Source organism: Lottia gigantea (assembly GCF_000327385.1).
Source record: "Lottia gigantea unplaced genomic scaffold LOTGIsca_73, whole genome shotgun sequence".
NCBI lineage: Eukaryota > Metazoa > Mollusca > Gastropoda > Lottiidae > Lottia > Lottia gigantea.
This window is the reverse complement of record NW_008710453.1, coordinates 900353-918106: the sequence shown is the minus strand read 5'-3', so window position 1 is coordinate 918106 and position 17754 is coordinate 900353. Positions and strand designations below refer to the sequence as shown.

Here is a 17754-nt window from a genome sequence, read left to right as displayed (position 1 = left end):
TTGTCATCTATGATCTGAGAAAATTATTCACTAAATTGGGTTCAGGTGTATTTTGATTGTTTAAATATTGTTTAAATATTTCGATGATCCAGAAATTTTTCTTCAGATCATGAAAGCCATTGGAGTCACCCACAGAAATAACATGAAACAAAACAATTAATTTCAAATCAACTTCCCTTTTCATGTGTATATTTTGTGATTTCTAAAGCAATACCACCAAGTGGGCAGCTAAAACAATAATTATGCAAAAGACAATAATGTGGAAAAATAACAGGCAGCATGAAATTTATTTAATCAGAAACAATTTAGCTCAAATATTGGATCTGGTTTTCTAATAAATCCCTTGTTTTTTGCTCATTTTGGGTATTTCAAAAATGTTTTATTTTATATTAGCTATAATGGAGCTCTTACCTACCCATATTACAGATTTTATCATGTCCTTGACTTATTCATTTATATGCCTTTACAATATTGATAAGGAATCTGAATATTCTACTTTACATTTTTGTTAAATTGCAGAAAAACTGGATGTTGTATTATGATTTTGAAAGATGATAAAGATAGATCAGATCTGTAAAAGCAAATATTTAAATGACTGTATCCCTATTATTTGTAATTTTGCTCAATATGAGTTCAAAATGGTATCTATCATGACTGCTATATAACTATAAGATGGTTTTATATACACCAGGCCTTATCCTCGAAAACTTAACTAACATTGATTTTAGTGTTCCAGTCATTTGATTGGTCAATCGCTAATATCAATTTTCAGTTTTAGTATCCAATCAGAATATTGTATTTCTTAAAATCTAGATTTTATCTTAGTAAAGTTTTCAAGAATAAGTCCCAGTTTACTAACTAATCATGAGTAGACACGGTATGGTGTCCATTCAGTTGAAATTATAGTTTAAGCCTTACTTGGTGTTTTCGCTTCTTCCATACCTTGTCTATTGTTACTTTTAGGCAATAATTATTTGGTCTTTGGAAGTATATTATTTGACCTTGACTTTTTATTTCCAAAATTGAAAATTATTTTTTTGTATTTTATGACAATGTTATAAATAAAGTTGGTCTCATTTAAAAGACATATGATTTTCCATGAAGTCTATATTTTTTAACATTTTGTACATTTTGTATTATAGTCTGTTTCTAAATTGTGTGATGTTTGTTTCAATGATGAATTTATAGAGTATGTGTTTGTATGTGACAATTTAGAAATAAACTAATTAAAGAGAGTATTGTTCTGCTGGTATTTAAATCAGTCATTATTGCTACCACTGGTAGAGTCCAAAATGGAATCCAGCTAATTAAAGGAGAAACAGGTTTGAAAATTGCTGAGATCATTGCTTTGCTTATAAATTACACATTTTGTAAACCTTGTCAGTGCTTCTATTTTTTTTTTACTATGGAATTTTGAGTGAAGATGACTTTTTCTCACCTGCCGACCAAGACAGGAATCAACAACCACCATTTGTTCGACATTTCCAAGCAAAGACATTATGTAAAGAACCAATGCTCAAACTGACTGTGCAACAGAACTTTAGTGTTGGGTGTTAATGTTAGCAGTCAATTTTATTTAGAATAGATTTGTTGGCTCAAATCCACTATCAATGCATTTTGTCAACCCTGCATTAGCTAAATAATTCTTTTTATTTAAAAAATAACATTATAGAATATATGTTTTTATCTTGTAATTTATTTATCCAATAACATGACTTGAATCTTTAATAATCAACTCTATAGGATAGTGATCACTTACAGCCCATGCCTACAAGATCAAAACTTTTATTTTATATTTTAAGCTTTTAGGATATATGAATATAGTGTACAACCATCAAAAATTCTATAAATTAGTATCACAAAAATGGAATGGATCGTGAAAATTTTTCACAAAAATCTGGTAACATTTTTCTGGAATACCATTTTTGTTACTGTTCTGCCTTCGAGTTGTACATATCTAAGAAGCGATTTAACAAGAAAAAAATGATATCTGGTGAACCTAACCTACCTCATCGAATGTTAAATGAAGACCAGTTTCATAATTATAAACTTTAGCTGATTTGGGATCAATAGCAGCTTTAAATTCAGATCCTACTACTACAAATCTGAAGATAAGATTATTTGAAGGTAAGGTAAGGCCTGAATCACGACTGAATGGTAATCTGACAACTGGCAGCAACTTCAATTTTTCATTTGTCAGTATTTTAAGGAGATTGATAAGATTTTCCAAGATGCAGCAGTCATTAATAATCCAGTTACATTCTAACAGTGACTTGGTCGTGTGAGCCCCCTTAAAGTATGAAGAGCCATGTTGATGCAGATTTCTTCAAAATAAGGCTCAAAACTACCTATTCTCCAATCCCAATGATTTAGAATTGATAAATCTTGGAGTGACTAACCTGTCATAAGCACAGTTGGTATGATGACTAGCTGTTGAATCAACTGCTGTGGAGATTAACCAAGTAAATCTACTGTCTGCATGTAAAGGACTAGCAGTTTCTTTAGTTGCACTTAAATAGCTACAATCAGCATTAAAATCACCGGCTATTAATACATTCTGAAATTAAAATACAAGTTATTAATACATTCTGAAATTAAAATACAAGTTATTAATACATTCTGAAATTGAATATCAGTTATTCATTCATTTTGAAAATAGAATACCAGTTATTAATACATTCTGAGAAATAAAATACCAGTTATCAATATTTTCTGAAATTACAAAATCACCTGTTATTGATACATTCTTAAATTAAAATCACCAGTAATTAATATATGTGTGTCTTTCTGAAATTAAAATATCAGTGTAAACAGATTATGAAAAGATGGTACTAACCTTAGTTCCCAAAGCAGAAGATACTTCATCATAGACTGTTGGTAAATGACCAATTTCAGCAGGAGCATCAGAAGGTTTAATGTGAGTTCCAGTCAATACAAAATCCTTTATTGCTGTTAAAACAAACTTCGATCATATTAACTTGACTTTACCTTTGAAATGTACTTTAATATTGTCGAGGTTTGGTCCTTGTTCATATTGAAAGTTTTACTATTGAGTATTAAAGTGATTTTGTGGTAAATTGGGTACATCTATTGGGTGAGTAGGCTTCCTCTAGAGTCCTATACTGTCCTATTGCTCTTACAGTTAATCAAAATCTTATAATTAATTATAGAACTCTACCTGCAGTTGGAACATGAAACAAGACTGAGAATGGCTCTCTCTCAAACCAATCAGGTACATCATTATATTGATACGTCTTCTTTACCGATACTTTATCAGTTCTAAATCATACAATCACCATCATTAGCAATACACAGTGCAATTACTTATATTTATGAAAATTTAATATTTCGCCTGAGAAAGAAGTTAATGACCGAAAGGGACCCTTCAAAGTAACTCCTACAATACATTTATTTTTTTGCTTACTAAATTTGTCCCTGTAAAAGTTTAAGTTACAGTGGATCAGAGACAACAAACATCTATTACGTCTAGCAAGTTTATCTAGCTATTCCACTAACATGCTTAACAAAACGGTCCTTGTTCCCAAATAAGATATGCCGAAGAACTTGCATGTGTTGCGCATCTAGAAGTGGATTTCGCCTACAATACCAATGCCATCATGCAAGGATAGAAAACAGATATACCTGTAGATGAAACCATAATATTCTTTATAAGATGTTCTACCAATTTTACTACTGTGAACAAAGGCATATTTAACAGACCCTTTGCTGAAATTAATGTTAACATTTCAAATGTGCTGTCAAAACTGTACAAATTAAAATGGCAGTTTGCATTTATACATAGTGGATATATTATAGCTCCCTTTTCAAGACAGATGTAGTTATCTGAAACAAGCATCGGATTCACATTCCATACATCTTTTGCAAAGGCAAGACCAAAGAGAAATCTGTGATGACTTACCTATTCAACCCAGATACAATTTTACCAATACCAGTAAGATCCATCACTTCCTCTATAACGGCTATATCATATCTACTTACTATCTAAAAGCAAACAAGAAAGGTAAAAATCTATGTGGTCGATGTCAATAATTCCACATGCTATCAAAGTGTTCTCAGAAACGGTGCATTGCCAGACGATGCACTTTTTAATTAGATTTTCTCCCGGCCATTCCCAAGTACTTGAATGTTCTGTATGAATTTCATGATAATCTGTTCAGGAGATTCACAATTTCAAAACTGTTTTCCCGGGTTCTTGAGATGTAGATGACATCAATGAAACAATTGTTCGGCCAGAGTAATAATCTGATGCTCTCTGTACTAGATTGGGTACCTTACTAGGCGACTCTTTGCAAACACCACGGAAACATTCGTCTTCATAGATCCAATCAAGAGCATTTTTTTTATTTCATTTAAAATGGTGCGACGTTTTCCAATTCAAAAGGTAACACTATGTAGTTTACTCTGAAAACAACGTCTTGGCTGATCAGTGGACAATATAAAGGTCAGTCTCTATGCCGGATTAATTGATGGAAACCTGTGTTACCTGGATCATGTGGTCTAGAGCAGCAGTGTTACTAACAGCACGAGCACTTAATCTTCTGATGTTGAAAGCAGCAAGATGTAGAGCACTGACACTGTAAACACTAACAACAACAGTCAACACTAATGACTTCAACATCATGATGGTGGTGGAGCTCTGTCTAATAAAACATCTTGAAATTATCAAATAATCCAATCCCTTTTACCTAACACTATCATTCGTCATTTGTCCTTTGAACTCAGACTCTCACAGATCGAGAAGAAACAAATAACTAACTCGTCACTCTTGTCATAGAAAAGAATAATGGAAACTCGTGTCCCTGGAACATAATCAACGCGATGGGTGCCAACAGTTAGAAAAGTTTGGGTGTTTATTTTCATTTGTCTCAAGTATGTCAATTTGAGAGATTTTGGAACCAAGGCCGTTATTTCCAGGGAGATTGCTGTAATCCAAGAATACATGATAAAGCTCAATTTCATAGCGAAAAGTTTGGAAATAGGACAACTTACCTAATGGAGACAGATGGTACTGGAATGAGATTGGTCTAATTCTTCTACCACACCTTTTGTGGGTCAGTTTATTATCTCTTTCATAGATAAGAGACTTTTGATCACACCTGATTCAATGTATAATAATCTCAATGCCATAGATTCACTTCATCGTACCATAATAAAAGAATAGTTCGCTTGATGGTATGACTACATTATGGTTCACTTGATATTATAACAACAGCATTATGGTTCACTTGATAATATGACTAAATTATGGTTCACTTGATGTTATAACAACAGCATTATGGTTCACTTGATAATATGACTACATTACGGTTTACTTGATAATACTACATTAGGGTTCAGGTGACTTTTCATTCCTGTGAAAGGTTTTATTTTGAAGTAAAAATTACGCCCTCTAAATGCTCAAAATTTATCTGAGGCCAATTGAAATTTATTGGCATCTGGAAAGGGTTTTCAGCCCGAATGAACCCTGGCCACCCTTCATCTCCCCCTCATACATTTGATTCAGGTATGGCACCATTATGGTTAAACACAAAAGAGTTAAATATATCACCAGGTTTTATTACATAGTTTATATTCTACAATATAATGTTTAAATACAGGGTATATTATTGAGATCAACTAATGAAATAATTGTGCAAGAGATTTAAAAGGGTTACAGTACTAACTTATATTCACTGAAATTGGCTGGTGGACATAAATATCCAAAATACTCTTTAACTGTCACTCAGACATGTTACTGAGCAGAAGCTGTACTTACAATGCCTAATGGAAAATTATTAATTTATTTCACACTAGTCATAAAAAAACCCAGTAGATTAATGATCAATGGGAGAAAGGATTATCCCACTTATTTAGATAGTTTGAATTTAAAGTACACAACCATTTGCAAGGATGAATGTCAGAAAAAAATGTATTAATTCAATTTAATATGAAAATTAAAAATATAAAAAATTTACTAGATTTACCCAGCTTCTACCTTTGGCTTACTAATATAAATGCAGATAGACTAATTAAATATACATATATATAGTACCTAATTTACTCGAGCTGTACTTAAATGAGATTGAGAAATAACAAATATCTAGATCTGTACTTTAAAGAGATTGAGAAATAACAAATATCTAGAGCTGTACTTAAATGAGATTGAGAAATAACAAATATCTAGAGCTGTACTTTAATGAGATTGAGAAATAACAAATATCTACAGCTGTACTTAAATGAGATTGAGAAATAACAAATATCTAGAGCTGTACTTTAATGAGATTGAGAAATAACAAATATCTACAGCTGTACTTAAATGAGATTGAGAAATAACAAATATCTACAGCTGTACTTTAATGAGATTGAGAAATAACAAATATCTACAGCTGTACTTTAATGAGATTGAGAAATAACAAATATCTAGAGCTGTACTTAATGAGATTGAGAAATAAATTAAATATACAAATTGTACTTGAATAAGATTGTTAATTAAATAATTACTAAGATAATACTGATAGAAAAAGGCAAGAAAGAAACACAATAGTATGTCTAAATATTTTTAAAGTTTTAAAAGTCTTTGCTGTTTCTCAAAAATATATTAATTTGAACAAGGGTAACCTTTTGGTACACTTTGGCACCAAAAAAGTGACTGAAATGGTGCATATTACATAAATTCTTACAAAAAAGTGGCAAATTACTTTACAATAACACTGTGCATTCAACAATGGTTTTGTAACACTACATAACTCTTGAAATGTGCTTTTTGATATCAGTATGTATCAAACTTGTTACAAAGACTTGGTTAATAATGTCATTCAACTTGTTTGATAAAACTGCTATTATCAACTAACAGCACAATGTAGAAAATGCAAAAAGAATTACAAAGCTTTATCACATTTAAAGGTAACAAATATTTCATAACAAATTAAAGTATAACAAATATCACAGATGGAAGAATCAACAAGATATAATGGGCTAAGCAATGTGCTATGTGGATTACTACTTAAACTACAATTTGTGGTAACCAGAACATACTAATAATTCTGTCAAAATATTTCAACTAACTAAATCTAACAATCACAGCCATTTTGTGCCTCATTAAGATTAGAGTGGCGTATATAGTCAAATCAACACGCTGATGGAAAATATTGTGAAAACTTTATAGTGACCATTCTCTGATAGATGAAAATGAAAAATCCAGTTGAATTTAGTTTTGTGAACCAATCAGATTTTTGAAAATCTCAAGTCAAAATGATTTTAGTGTTCCAGTCATCTGATTGGTTAATCACTCAATTCATTTTTTAATTTGTTTTTTTATCCAATCAGATTACTGAATTGTTTAAATTTGACTATAAAGTAATTGGACAGTGAACAAGCTACTACAAATTTAAGGAGAGCAATTGACATAATTTCATAAGATTTGTTTATCAATAGGAATGCTCGAAAAAAACAAAAGTCTCACGAAAATATTTGTGAAAGTTGTATGCCCTTCTGTTGTTCTTTGACTGCTGCATTCAATTCTTTTTGACGTTGAGCATTAGTTTCTAACTGTTGAAAATGATGCATTCGTCTTATTTTTGCGTTTCTATGTTGGGTATCTAAAATCATTTTCTTGGCTTCTTGTTCATCTAATTTTTGAGTAATAGTTTCAACTCGTTGTTGACTATGTTGCTCTTTAATTATCTGAAAAAAAAAAAAAACTTTTTACATTATTTTGTGCATACCATATTTTTAATTCAGATGAATTTTGAGAAGACAATTTGTAGCAGAATTGATTTTATTTTAGAATTTCAGTACATCAAAAAAGTTATAGTGGTTATGCTTTTGTCAAAATTCCAATTCATGGATTGTTTATTATACCAGGAAATTCTGATATGTTTCAAATAGCCTACTATTGATGCAATCACATGAAGATATTATTTGTCAACAATCTAAATAGGCCTCCAGAACTCTTACCTTGCGTCGTTCAACAATATTTTTTAACTCTATTTGTCTCTGTGCCTGAAGAGCTTCCCGATGTTCTCTATTTTTAGCCATGGCAGCAATTCTTTGATCTTCTTTACTTCGTTCATGTTTCTGATTAGATTCAATTCTAGCACGAATTTCAGCACTGATATTTTTCTTGGCTTCTCTCTGTCTCTCAATCATTTTATGGTCATTAGCTTGTCGCTCTCTTTCATGGTTTAATTGCTCTATTATTTTCTGTCGATGTTGATCCTGCATCAATTCCTTCATATTGTGTTCTTCTGCCACTTTGTCTTGCCATTCCATGTGTCTCTGCATTATTTTTCTGCGTCTGCAAACAGATGTATCAAATTCAATACAATTCATACTTTGTGTCTATTGCTTAATTCAAATATATATATCAAAACATGGTTCATTACCCATTCAATACAAGTTGTATTTATGAGTCGAATTATCAATACGACTCAATCTACTGATACATGTCAATCTACTAATACATTACAATTTATACACAGTTTGATACAAATCCATCTATCAATACACATCAATCTACTGATACACGTTGTTCTAGTGATACACATCAATCTACCGATACACATCAATCTATCGATAATTGTCAATCTATCAATACACGTCAATATATCAATACAAGTCAATCTACTAATACAAGTCAATATATAATTACACATCAATAACTATCCTGTAGTATGTGGTCTAAAATTGGTATTTCAAAGAGTGAAAATTTAACATGACACAAAAGGTTGGTTAAAACTGAGGGCAATATCAAGACCACACAAAAATCCAATTAGTATTCTATAATTTCAGAAGCTCACCTGTATTCACGCCTTGCGTCTGCTATTTGGTCTTTGCTAGGATTCCTGGGTACATCTGTCTGTATATTCACAGATTTACTTAAACCATTGGCCAGCTTTTCAACAGCACCATCTTGAAAATTGACTGACTTACTAAAACCATTTTTCAATGTTGGTGGTTTTGGTTGTAAAACTGAATTAATGCTTTGAGCATGATTGTGCTTGGCAAAAGTATCGACATAGTGGAATTGAGGATTTTTCCATTCAACTGAAAAGATCAATAATGAGCAAGATTAAAGCACAAGAGTTAAAATGTTCTTCACATTGACTGAAAAAAGCATGGAACTGTACAAATAGCAAATAACAGACTCTTTCCCCCCTTTTCAACAAGAAAAACAAATTTCATGGCCATCACAGACTTACAAAATCTTTACTAACATCAGCTTGCCAAGATAATTGATTGCAGTACACTTCAGTTACATCTTCACAAATTTTCTTGATAGCTTTTGATACCAGGACAGCTCATATTCAAACTTTCATGAGCCAATGGTAAAATCTCAAACAAGACAGCTTAACCTTTGTTATACTAAACCAATGTGGACAAGGTCCATTAATTATTTTTCTTTTTTTGGCAATAGATCATTTAAAAACAGTACAGGGCTATAGTTTGTTAATTCAAATTCTTAACTTACCTATATAAGGATAACTTGATGTTCTAACTTCTAAAGGAGCTTCAGTAGCAGTTTCTCTGAAGCCTTCATATATTCCCATTTCTCGCAGTTCTGTATCAGTGTCATATAAAACTGGACTTGGATCTGATTTCCAGTATTTCCATGCTGGTCTTTTCTTCATGGCACTATCAGCAGAACTTGGTCTTCTGAAGAACAATAAACTGGAATCTGTGTTGACACCAATATTTCTGGAGGAACCAATATAATCATAGAAATTCTTCCAGGAATTGCGTTCCTTTTCTGACAAATCTGGATCAATACATCGATATTCCAAATCTCTGACCTCATAATCGTAGACATCTCGCCAGTAGCCTCGTTCTTTAGCAGATAGTGTCTGATCTCTACCTCTGTATTCTATATCTCTCATCTCATTGTTGTAAGCCTCTTTCCAGAAAGTTCTATCACTCTCGGAAAGGTTTGGATCTCTACATCTTTCTTTCATGTCTCTCATTTCCTGATCAAATTTAACCTTCCATAACTCACGTTGACCTTTACTGAGGTTTGGGTCCGAACATTTTTGCTTTATATCATTGAGTTCATTATTGTAGGTGCTACGCCATAATTCTCGATCACTCTCTGACAAATTTGGATCTCGACAACGGTACTTCAAATCCATCAGCTCATCATCATATTTCTGTTTTATACGCTCTCTTAGTTCCTCTCGAACTGTGGGATCGGTACATCTACTTTTCAGATCTTCCAATTCCTTATTGTATGTGGATTTCCAAAAATCTCTATCAGCATCAGAGAGATTTGGGTCTCTGCATTTGAATTTCATGTCTCTGTATTCACTTTGGTTATATTTGTCTGAGCTGTCAATTGAGGGATAACCATGTGTATCATACAGAGGTTTTCCATCAGGACCAATAGAGACACCAGATTCATTTTGTTCAGGTACAAACTGTCCATTGCTGTCAAAATAACCATAAACCCCTTGAGTTTCATATGGTACAAATTTACCGTCATTATCCATGTAACCATACATTTGATTGTCACTTCTTTCAGGGACAAATTTTCCATCACGATCAATGTAACCATAGTTTTGACCTTGACTTCTTTCTGGTACAAATTTTCCATCACGATCAATGTAACCATAGTTTTGACCTTGGCTTCTTTCTGGGACAAATTTTCCATCATGATCAATGTAACCATAGTTTTGGTTTTGACTTCTGTCAGGAACAAATCTTCCATCACTGTCAATGTAACCATAGTTTTGGTTTTGACCTCTGTCAGGTACAAATTGTCCATCTTTGTTCATGTAACCAAAAGTTTGTTTCTTATCCTCTGGAGTGAAATATCCATTTTCATCAAAATAACCATATGTTTGACCTTCAATGTTACCAAGGCGACCATCTCTATCAATAGTGAATTTACCTTCCTTATCTAAGTACCCATATTTACGACCTCCTGTGCTGTTGTGATCAGGAACAAATTTACCATCTTTGTCCATGTATCCATAGTTACGACTGGCACCATTTTGACTTCTATCTGGCTGAAACTTTCCTTCTTTGTCCATAAAACCATACATTCGTCCATTTTCAGATCTATCTTCGATAAAATTTCCATCCTTATCTAGGTGGCCATATCTTTTATTATCACTACTTTGACTTCTGTCGGGTATAAATTGGCCATCTTTAAAAAAGCCATATGTACGACCACTATCACTATAGTCGCGAGGTGTTGCTGACATTTGGACAAGATTTTCATCATTGAATGACACTGACTTGTGTAATCCATTCATAGAACGGTTTCCACGTCTGTTAAGCAACCGACCATTTTTCTCATTTTCTCTTTCATCCAGTAACAACTTGTGTTCCATTAACTGAGATGAGACTCGATCTTCCAGTTCTTTGGTAGTGAGTTGAGTTCCTGGGATCAAGGCATGAACATCTTCACTCTTCACCACAGTTTTATGCTTCTTTGGTTCTGAACGCTTCAAATATATGGGATATACAGGGGCATATGGAGGATATCTATGGAATGAATTCAATGGCACATCTGATTCTAAGACTAGTGAGACTGGTTTGGGATATTTCTGAGGGTATGCAATGGGTCCAGAAGTTGGATACCCAGGAAGGTTTTCTAATGGATAATTTGGTTGAGATGCCAATTTTTCTCTGGTGCTTCTTGGCATGTTGAGTTCTAATTTGAGTCTGTCATACATGGGTTCTGGTATCCAAACAGCAGTATCTGGTGCTACTTTCTCAGTTTTACCATTACTAAAAGCTACAGTAATTCCTTTGTCATCTGGACCTGTAATAAACATAATACAAATTTGAAGAAAACTCCATGTCAACAATTGTTTTGGTTGGGTAAAAATATTGTAATTGTTGAACAAAATATTCTAAAAATGTGTTAGTAATCATATTTCTGAAAAATGCTGAAAAAGGACAATTTCAATTATTCCACTACACCTGGATCAATTGTTGGTATCAAAAAGTTCAATTTTGCACTCAAGGCTCAAGATTTAGTCATTACAATTTTAGCATGCGATAGTTATCACAATTTCATCACAGACTCTAGCATGTGTTAGTTATCACAATTGTAGCACAGAATCAAGCATGTGTTCGCACAAAACATGCATACATGTGTTAGTTATCACAATTTCAGCCCAGAATCAAGCATGTGTTAGTTATCACAATTGTAGCACAGAATCAAGCATGTGTTAGCACAGAATCATGCATACATGTGTTAGTTATCACAATTTCAGCACAGAATCATGCATGTGTTAGCTATTACAATTTCAGCACAGAATCAAGGTTGTGTTAGTTATTTCAGCTCAGCACAGAATCAAGCATCACATTAGTTATAACAATTTCAGGACAGAATCAAGCATGACATTAGTAATAACAATTTCAGGACAGAATCAAGCATAACATTAGTTATAACAATTTCAGCACAGAATCAAGCATAACATTAGTTATAACAATTTCAGCACAGAATCAAGCATGACATTAGTTATAACAATTTCAGCACAGAATCAAGCATAACATTAGTTATAACAATTTTAGCACAGAATCAAGCATAACATTAGTTACAACAATTTCAGCACAGAATCAAGCATAACATTAGTTACAACAATTTCAGCACAGAATCAAGCATGACATTAGTTATAACAATTTCAGCACAGAATCACGCATAACATTAGTTATAACAATTTCAGCACAGAATCACGCATGCGTTAGTTAGCCTTTTAGCATATAAGCTTATACATAAAACACATTTACACAAAAATGCAAACAGTACTTACACAAATTGAGATTAAAAGCAAAAAAAAAGAGAAAGAAAACAAAGCCTTGATTATTGACTAGATGAAATTGATATCTAAAAATTAATCTTCCAAAATGTAATTGATATACATGTACATATAGAATAGTACGATTCCCAGTGGATAACACCATAAAAACTAATGATATGGTAAATAAATCTCAAACTTAATCCATAAAAACAACTAAAATTTATAGTAGATAGTAATAAGGTTTATGCATTAAAAAAAATTTGAAAATAAACTAAAATCTAAAAAAAAGTAAAATTCTGACCCAGAAATTGTAAAAGTATATTTTCTATCATCTGGCTTCTGATTTTATCAATGTTCCAAAAACTTTGCAACCAGAAAAGATGAAAATAATTGTCAACGATAGCTTAATCTATAAGAATTCATAACCACAAGGTTGTCAACTATAGCTAAATTTATAAGAATTTATAACCTTAAAATTGTCAACTATAGCTTAATCTATAAGAATTTATAACCTTAAAATTGTCAACTATAGCTTAATCTATAAGAATTTATAACCTTAAAATTGTCAACTATACCTAAATTTATAAGATTTTATAACCACAAGGTTGTCAACTATAGCTAAATTTATAAAAATTTATAACCTTAAAATTGTCAACTATAGCTAAATTTATAAGAATTTATAACCTTAAAATTGACAACTATAGCTTAATCTATAAGAATTTATAACCTTAAAATTGTCAACTATAGCTAAATTTATAAGATTTTATAACCACAAGGTTGTCAACTATAGCTAAATTTATAAGAATTTATAACCACAAGGTTTTGTCAACTATAGCTAAATTTATAAGAATTTATGACCACAAGGTTTTTAACTATAGCTTAATCTATAAGAACTTATAACCACAGAATTAAGTCAAAGCCTTAAATATATATATGTCTATATGATATTTGCAATGTTCAAGTCTGAAAACTGCTCTGAAAATTTCTCTTACCTCTGTAATAAGGATAAAAATCTCTAGAAGACATCTTAATCACATTCAAAAAAATGTCTATCTAACTCAGTATTTAGCATCAGTTGTTAAGAGATGTTTAGAAGTATTTACTTTGACAACATTGACGACACAATATTATATTGATTATTTTAACTCTATGAGATATATAGACTATAATTTCTATTATCATTGATGCTCTTGGATACGGCATAGCTAACATTTTTCATGATCAATAAAGCATCCCTCATGTTCTATTATTAGAAAATATTTTTCCAAATGACCTATATGTAATGTTGACTAATTAATGCATTATGGCTTTAATTGCTGATTGAACTTAATTTCAGATATTAAGAAGAAAACCTTTAAAAATCAAGTTTAAAATGGGTTAGTTTGGTTACATTTTTATAAAATCTATTCTGAAGCCATGAAACAATATCAAAACATTTTGCTAATGATTTTCTATCTACTAGAAATTTGTTAAAATAAATCACAGTGTTGTTTCTACAGGAGCCAAAACTGATATCTCTCGCTTTGCCACTAAACGTTTATCATTTTATATAGTAAAAGATAACCCTTTTAGCAATTCTGTGGTATCCACTTGGCCTCCCCACCTAATGATTATATAAATACCACTGATTGATCAATTGAAGTACTGGAATTTCTAAGACAAACATTTCCAGATGGCTATGAAAAAGTTAGTCGGAATATTTGTTTACCTTCAGATTCTCTCTTTTCAAATCCATCAATAACAACACCAGGACCAAATTTATCTCCTTCTGGTTCCCATGGTGATAAGACTTTATCTCCAGTTACAACAGTTCTCCTCTTAGCATCAACATAATCTAATATATCATGAACCATTGTTTCTTGGTATGTAGTATCTTTATATTTACCATGTTTACACGGACCAAATGCTACCAGGAACTTATTTTCATAAATCTGAAACAGAATGACCATTACAATTTATGTTAACATAGACATGTATCTATTTGACAAGAGCACATGTTACCGACATGTGTTTCTTTGAACAATCAAAGCATGCTTAGAATCACATTTAGGAGCAAGAGGTACAACATATCCCACTTTCAAGATTAATTTGTATTTGTTCGAACAAATTATGATAATCATGTCTTCAGATGTAAATGACCAAATCTCATTCCATGCTGACATGTTTTGGTTACACAACCCCCTCAGGACAGCTGAATTTATAAATTGAAAGGATCTAATCACTGCAGCTGTCAGAAGTTTCAATAATACAAGCTAAGGCTAAAAATACTAAACAAAATATTGCATGCTTGAAAGTAAATATATGAAACAATGACTTTACCTGACTTTGAACACTTCCTGAATAAAAATAGCCATCTTCATTACGTCTGGCTAAAACTTCTTTACCTATTAACAATGCCCCAGCAGCAGGTGACATTTCTAATGCTTGTGCCTCATCTAATAGTTTGTCTTGCATCTTTAACCAGCCTTTAGCTGGTCGATAACGACTCCAATAAGAGGGGTGATAATAACGATAGCCTTGAACGGGAGGAAAGACATAAGGATTTATGACTGGAGAAACTAGTCTAGAGTTGAGGTAGGCACTTTCTATAGGGTCAGCAGCTAATGTGGTTGAGACATTACATTGTTTAATTTTAGAAAACAAATTGTTGTCTGTTGATTTCAGATAGTTTGAATGTTCAGCTTTGAACACGGGTGTAAGTTTTTCAATGGCGCCTTTAGTTGTAATGCTGGCTATGAAAAATGAACCATAAGTTTCTATGGCTAAATCTTCTAAAAATTCAGTTGCAGATTCATCAGCTTTTTCACCCATTAAATAAACACAATGGACTGGACGATCATTGTCCACATATCCAACGTGGTCTAAAATTTCTTCTGGATTTTGATCTGGTAGGCCGTCTGTCACCAAATATACAGCTTTACATTCTGGATCACCAAAAGCAATTAATAATGCATCCATTGTATTTGTTCCTGTCTTAGCACTCAGTTCATCAATCCATTTACTTGCCACAGCCACTGTTTCCGGGGTACATTTGACCATCTTGTCTGACCACTGAGTTATTTGGGAATTGAATTCTACGATATTAAATAAAGGAGAACCACTAGAATGTTTGACATGTTTATACAAAGCTTCTACTAATTGTTCTTTCACTACATGTAAACAGTTATACATGCTACCAGAGGTATCCACACAAAATGTCACACTCTCTTCCACAACATTGTCAAAGATCATAGGCGCTGGAACTGGTGCCTCCTCCATTTTATGTTCACTCTTTGGTTCTTCTGATGACATCATCTGAAAAAATGTTAAACCATACAAAACATTTTTTGACAAATTATCCTTTAGGTTTTATAAAGAATCCATTGGAGAGCCTCACCAACAATGATGCGTCCAGAGCTGAGTAACACTTATTAATTGAATTTGGATAATGATCATATTCTTAACTACTATAAATTTACAGAAATATTGTTGTCATCTGAAACTCTTAAATGTACTCTTTGTACTTTATAGTATATAATAGTCTAAAACAATTTACTTTCTATACCTGCAGCCATTAATCGCTTTTCTTCATTATTCCAGAAAATTTGAAGCAGTCAATGTAGATTATAGGTATTATGAATTTCTTTATTAGGTCCAAGAAGATTTATAGGATAACCGTTATGATCTTCTTTGATTTAGTTCATTGCATATTAGCATCACAATTATTGTAAACATAACTTTAACCCTGTGCCAGTGCCTTATATTGAATAGTAACTGGTTACTCTTCAATCACCCTAATCTCTAAGCCAGTACAAGTATTCTTACATATGGTTATAAGTAAAATTACTGTGCAGATCAGCACCAAATACAGAAAAAATCATTATCTCCTAGCAACTGACCAGGTTTCTTAATCTTTAATGCACAGTTTAGAATTACATTTTAATCTTAATAGATTTCTTACATAAACAATTGCACATAAACATTCATATTACAATAACTGAAATAAGATATAGCCCTCATTTACTTTTTGGGATCTAGTTCAAATCTAAATATTTGCTTTACCGGCAGGTTTAAGCTATAATGCAAACCTTTTCATAAATACTGTTTTCATGCAATTGGGAAAATATATTCATAATCTTAAAGTATGCAATCAAATTTGACTTCGTTACAGTTACAAACAATAATGTTCCATCCATTCCATGTCTCATTAGCAGTGACTTGTAATAAACAAGCTGTGGACTAGAGAAAGTCTTAATATTAATCTAAATTATCCCAACTGGCATTATAAATCAAGATATTGAACATAGTCCATAGAACCATAGCAAATCATGCACTCATCAATAAAAAAAACCCCACAAAATTCACAAAATATGGTTCAACCTTTACTACTTTTTTTTTATTAGATCTACTAAATGCAAAATTAATTAATACACCTTGTAGACATAAGAAAACGTAGATCTAAAGCTAAAAATGATACATAGTGTGGGTTGAGGTTTCTAACCCTGCCCAAATTTTGATGCCTGTGCCAGTGCTTCTGAGAGTTGGCTGATTGAGTCGGCTTACACAACCTAGTAGTAATACCTGCCAATGCCCTCAGTGTGGTCAAAATTCAATAAATTAGGAATGATGTACAGGATAAGCAATGTATTCTGTACTCAAACAAGGCCAATTAAATAAAATAAACCTCCAAGAAAAGGCATAATATAAAGGCATCTATTAAGGCATTCTAACCTCAAAAGTGAAGGCTTTAAAAAAAATTTAAAACTTTTGCACTGGCTCAACTAATCAATCTCAGGCTTTTCTGATGTCATTGCCGACATTGATGCCTTAATTAAAACCTAAAATTGTATTATTCACACTAAGACTTACTAATTATCGGTTACAGGATCCCAAATCTACTTCATATTCCTGATCTTCTTTTCTTGACAGATTGAATTGTTACTATTTACAATCACGCACCTGTTCGTTGTCAAGGTAGCCATTTTCTGTCACGTGATGAAGCGAAAGTTATTATTTTCGAATATCCAGT

General features: G+C 32.2%; 2 protein-coding genes across 2 annotated transcripts; both read right to left on the bottom strand.

The window, feature by feature from the left end:
- Positions 1–1699: 1699 nt before the first annotated feature.
- LOTGIDRAFT_168246 (hypothetical protein) lies at positions 1700–4642 on the bottom strand (the record flags this gene model as incomplete). Its single annotated transcript, XM_009066125.1, has 8 exons — positions 1700–1768; positions 2009–2105; positions 2400–2557; positions 2837–2949; positions 3179–3279; positions 3643–3726; positions 3920–4002; positions 4505–4642. 8 exons carry the CDS (start codon positions 4640–4642, stop codon positions 1700–1702), a joined length of 843 nt encoding a protein of 280 aa, XP_009064373.1.
- A 2816-nt stretch (positions 4643–7458) lies between these two features.
- On the bottom strand, positions 7459–17624 carry LOTGIDRAFT_236029 (hypothetical protein; the record flags this gene model as incomplete). Its single annotated transcript, XM_009066124.1, has 7 exons — positions 17595–17624; positions 15066–16040; positions 14455–14677; positions 9470–11761; positions 8799–9045; positions 7957–8296; positions 7459–7683 (listed from the first exon to the last, which is right to left on the bottom strand). The coding sequence occupies exons 2-7, from the start codon at positions 16038–16040 to the stop codon at positions 7459–7461; spliced, it is 4302 nt and encodes a 1433-aa protein (XP_009064372.1). The 5' UTR covers positions 17595–17624.
- Positions 17625–17754: the final 130 nt, after the last annotated feature.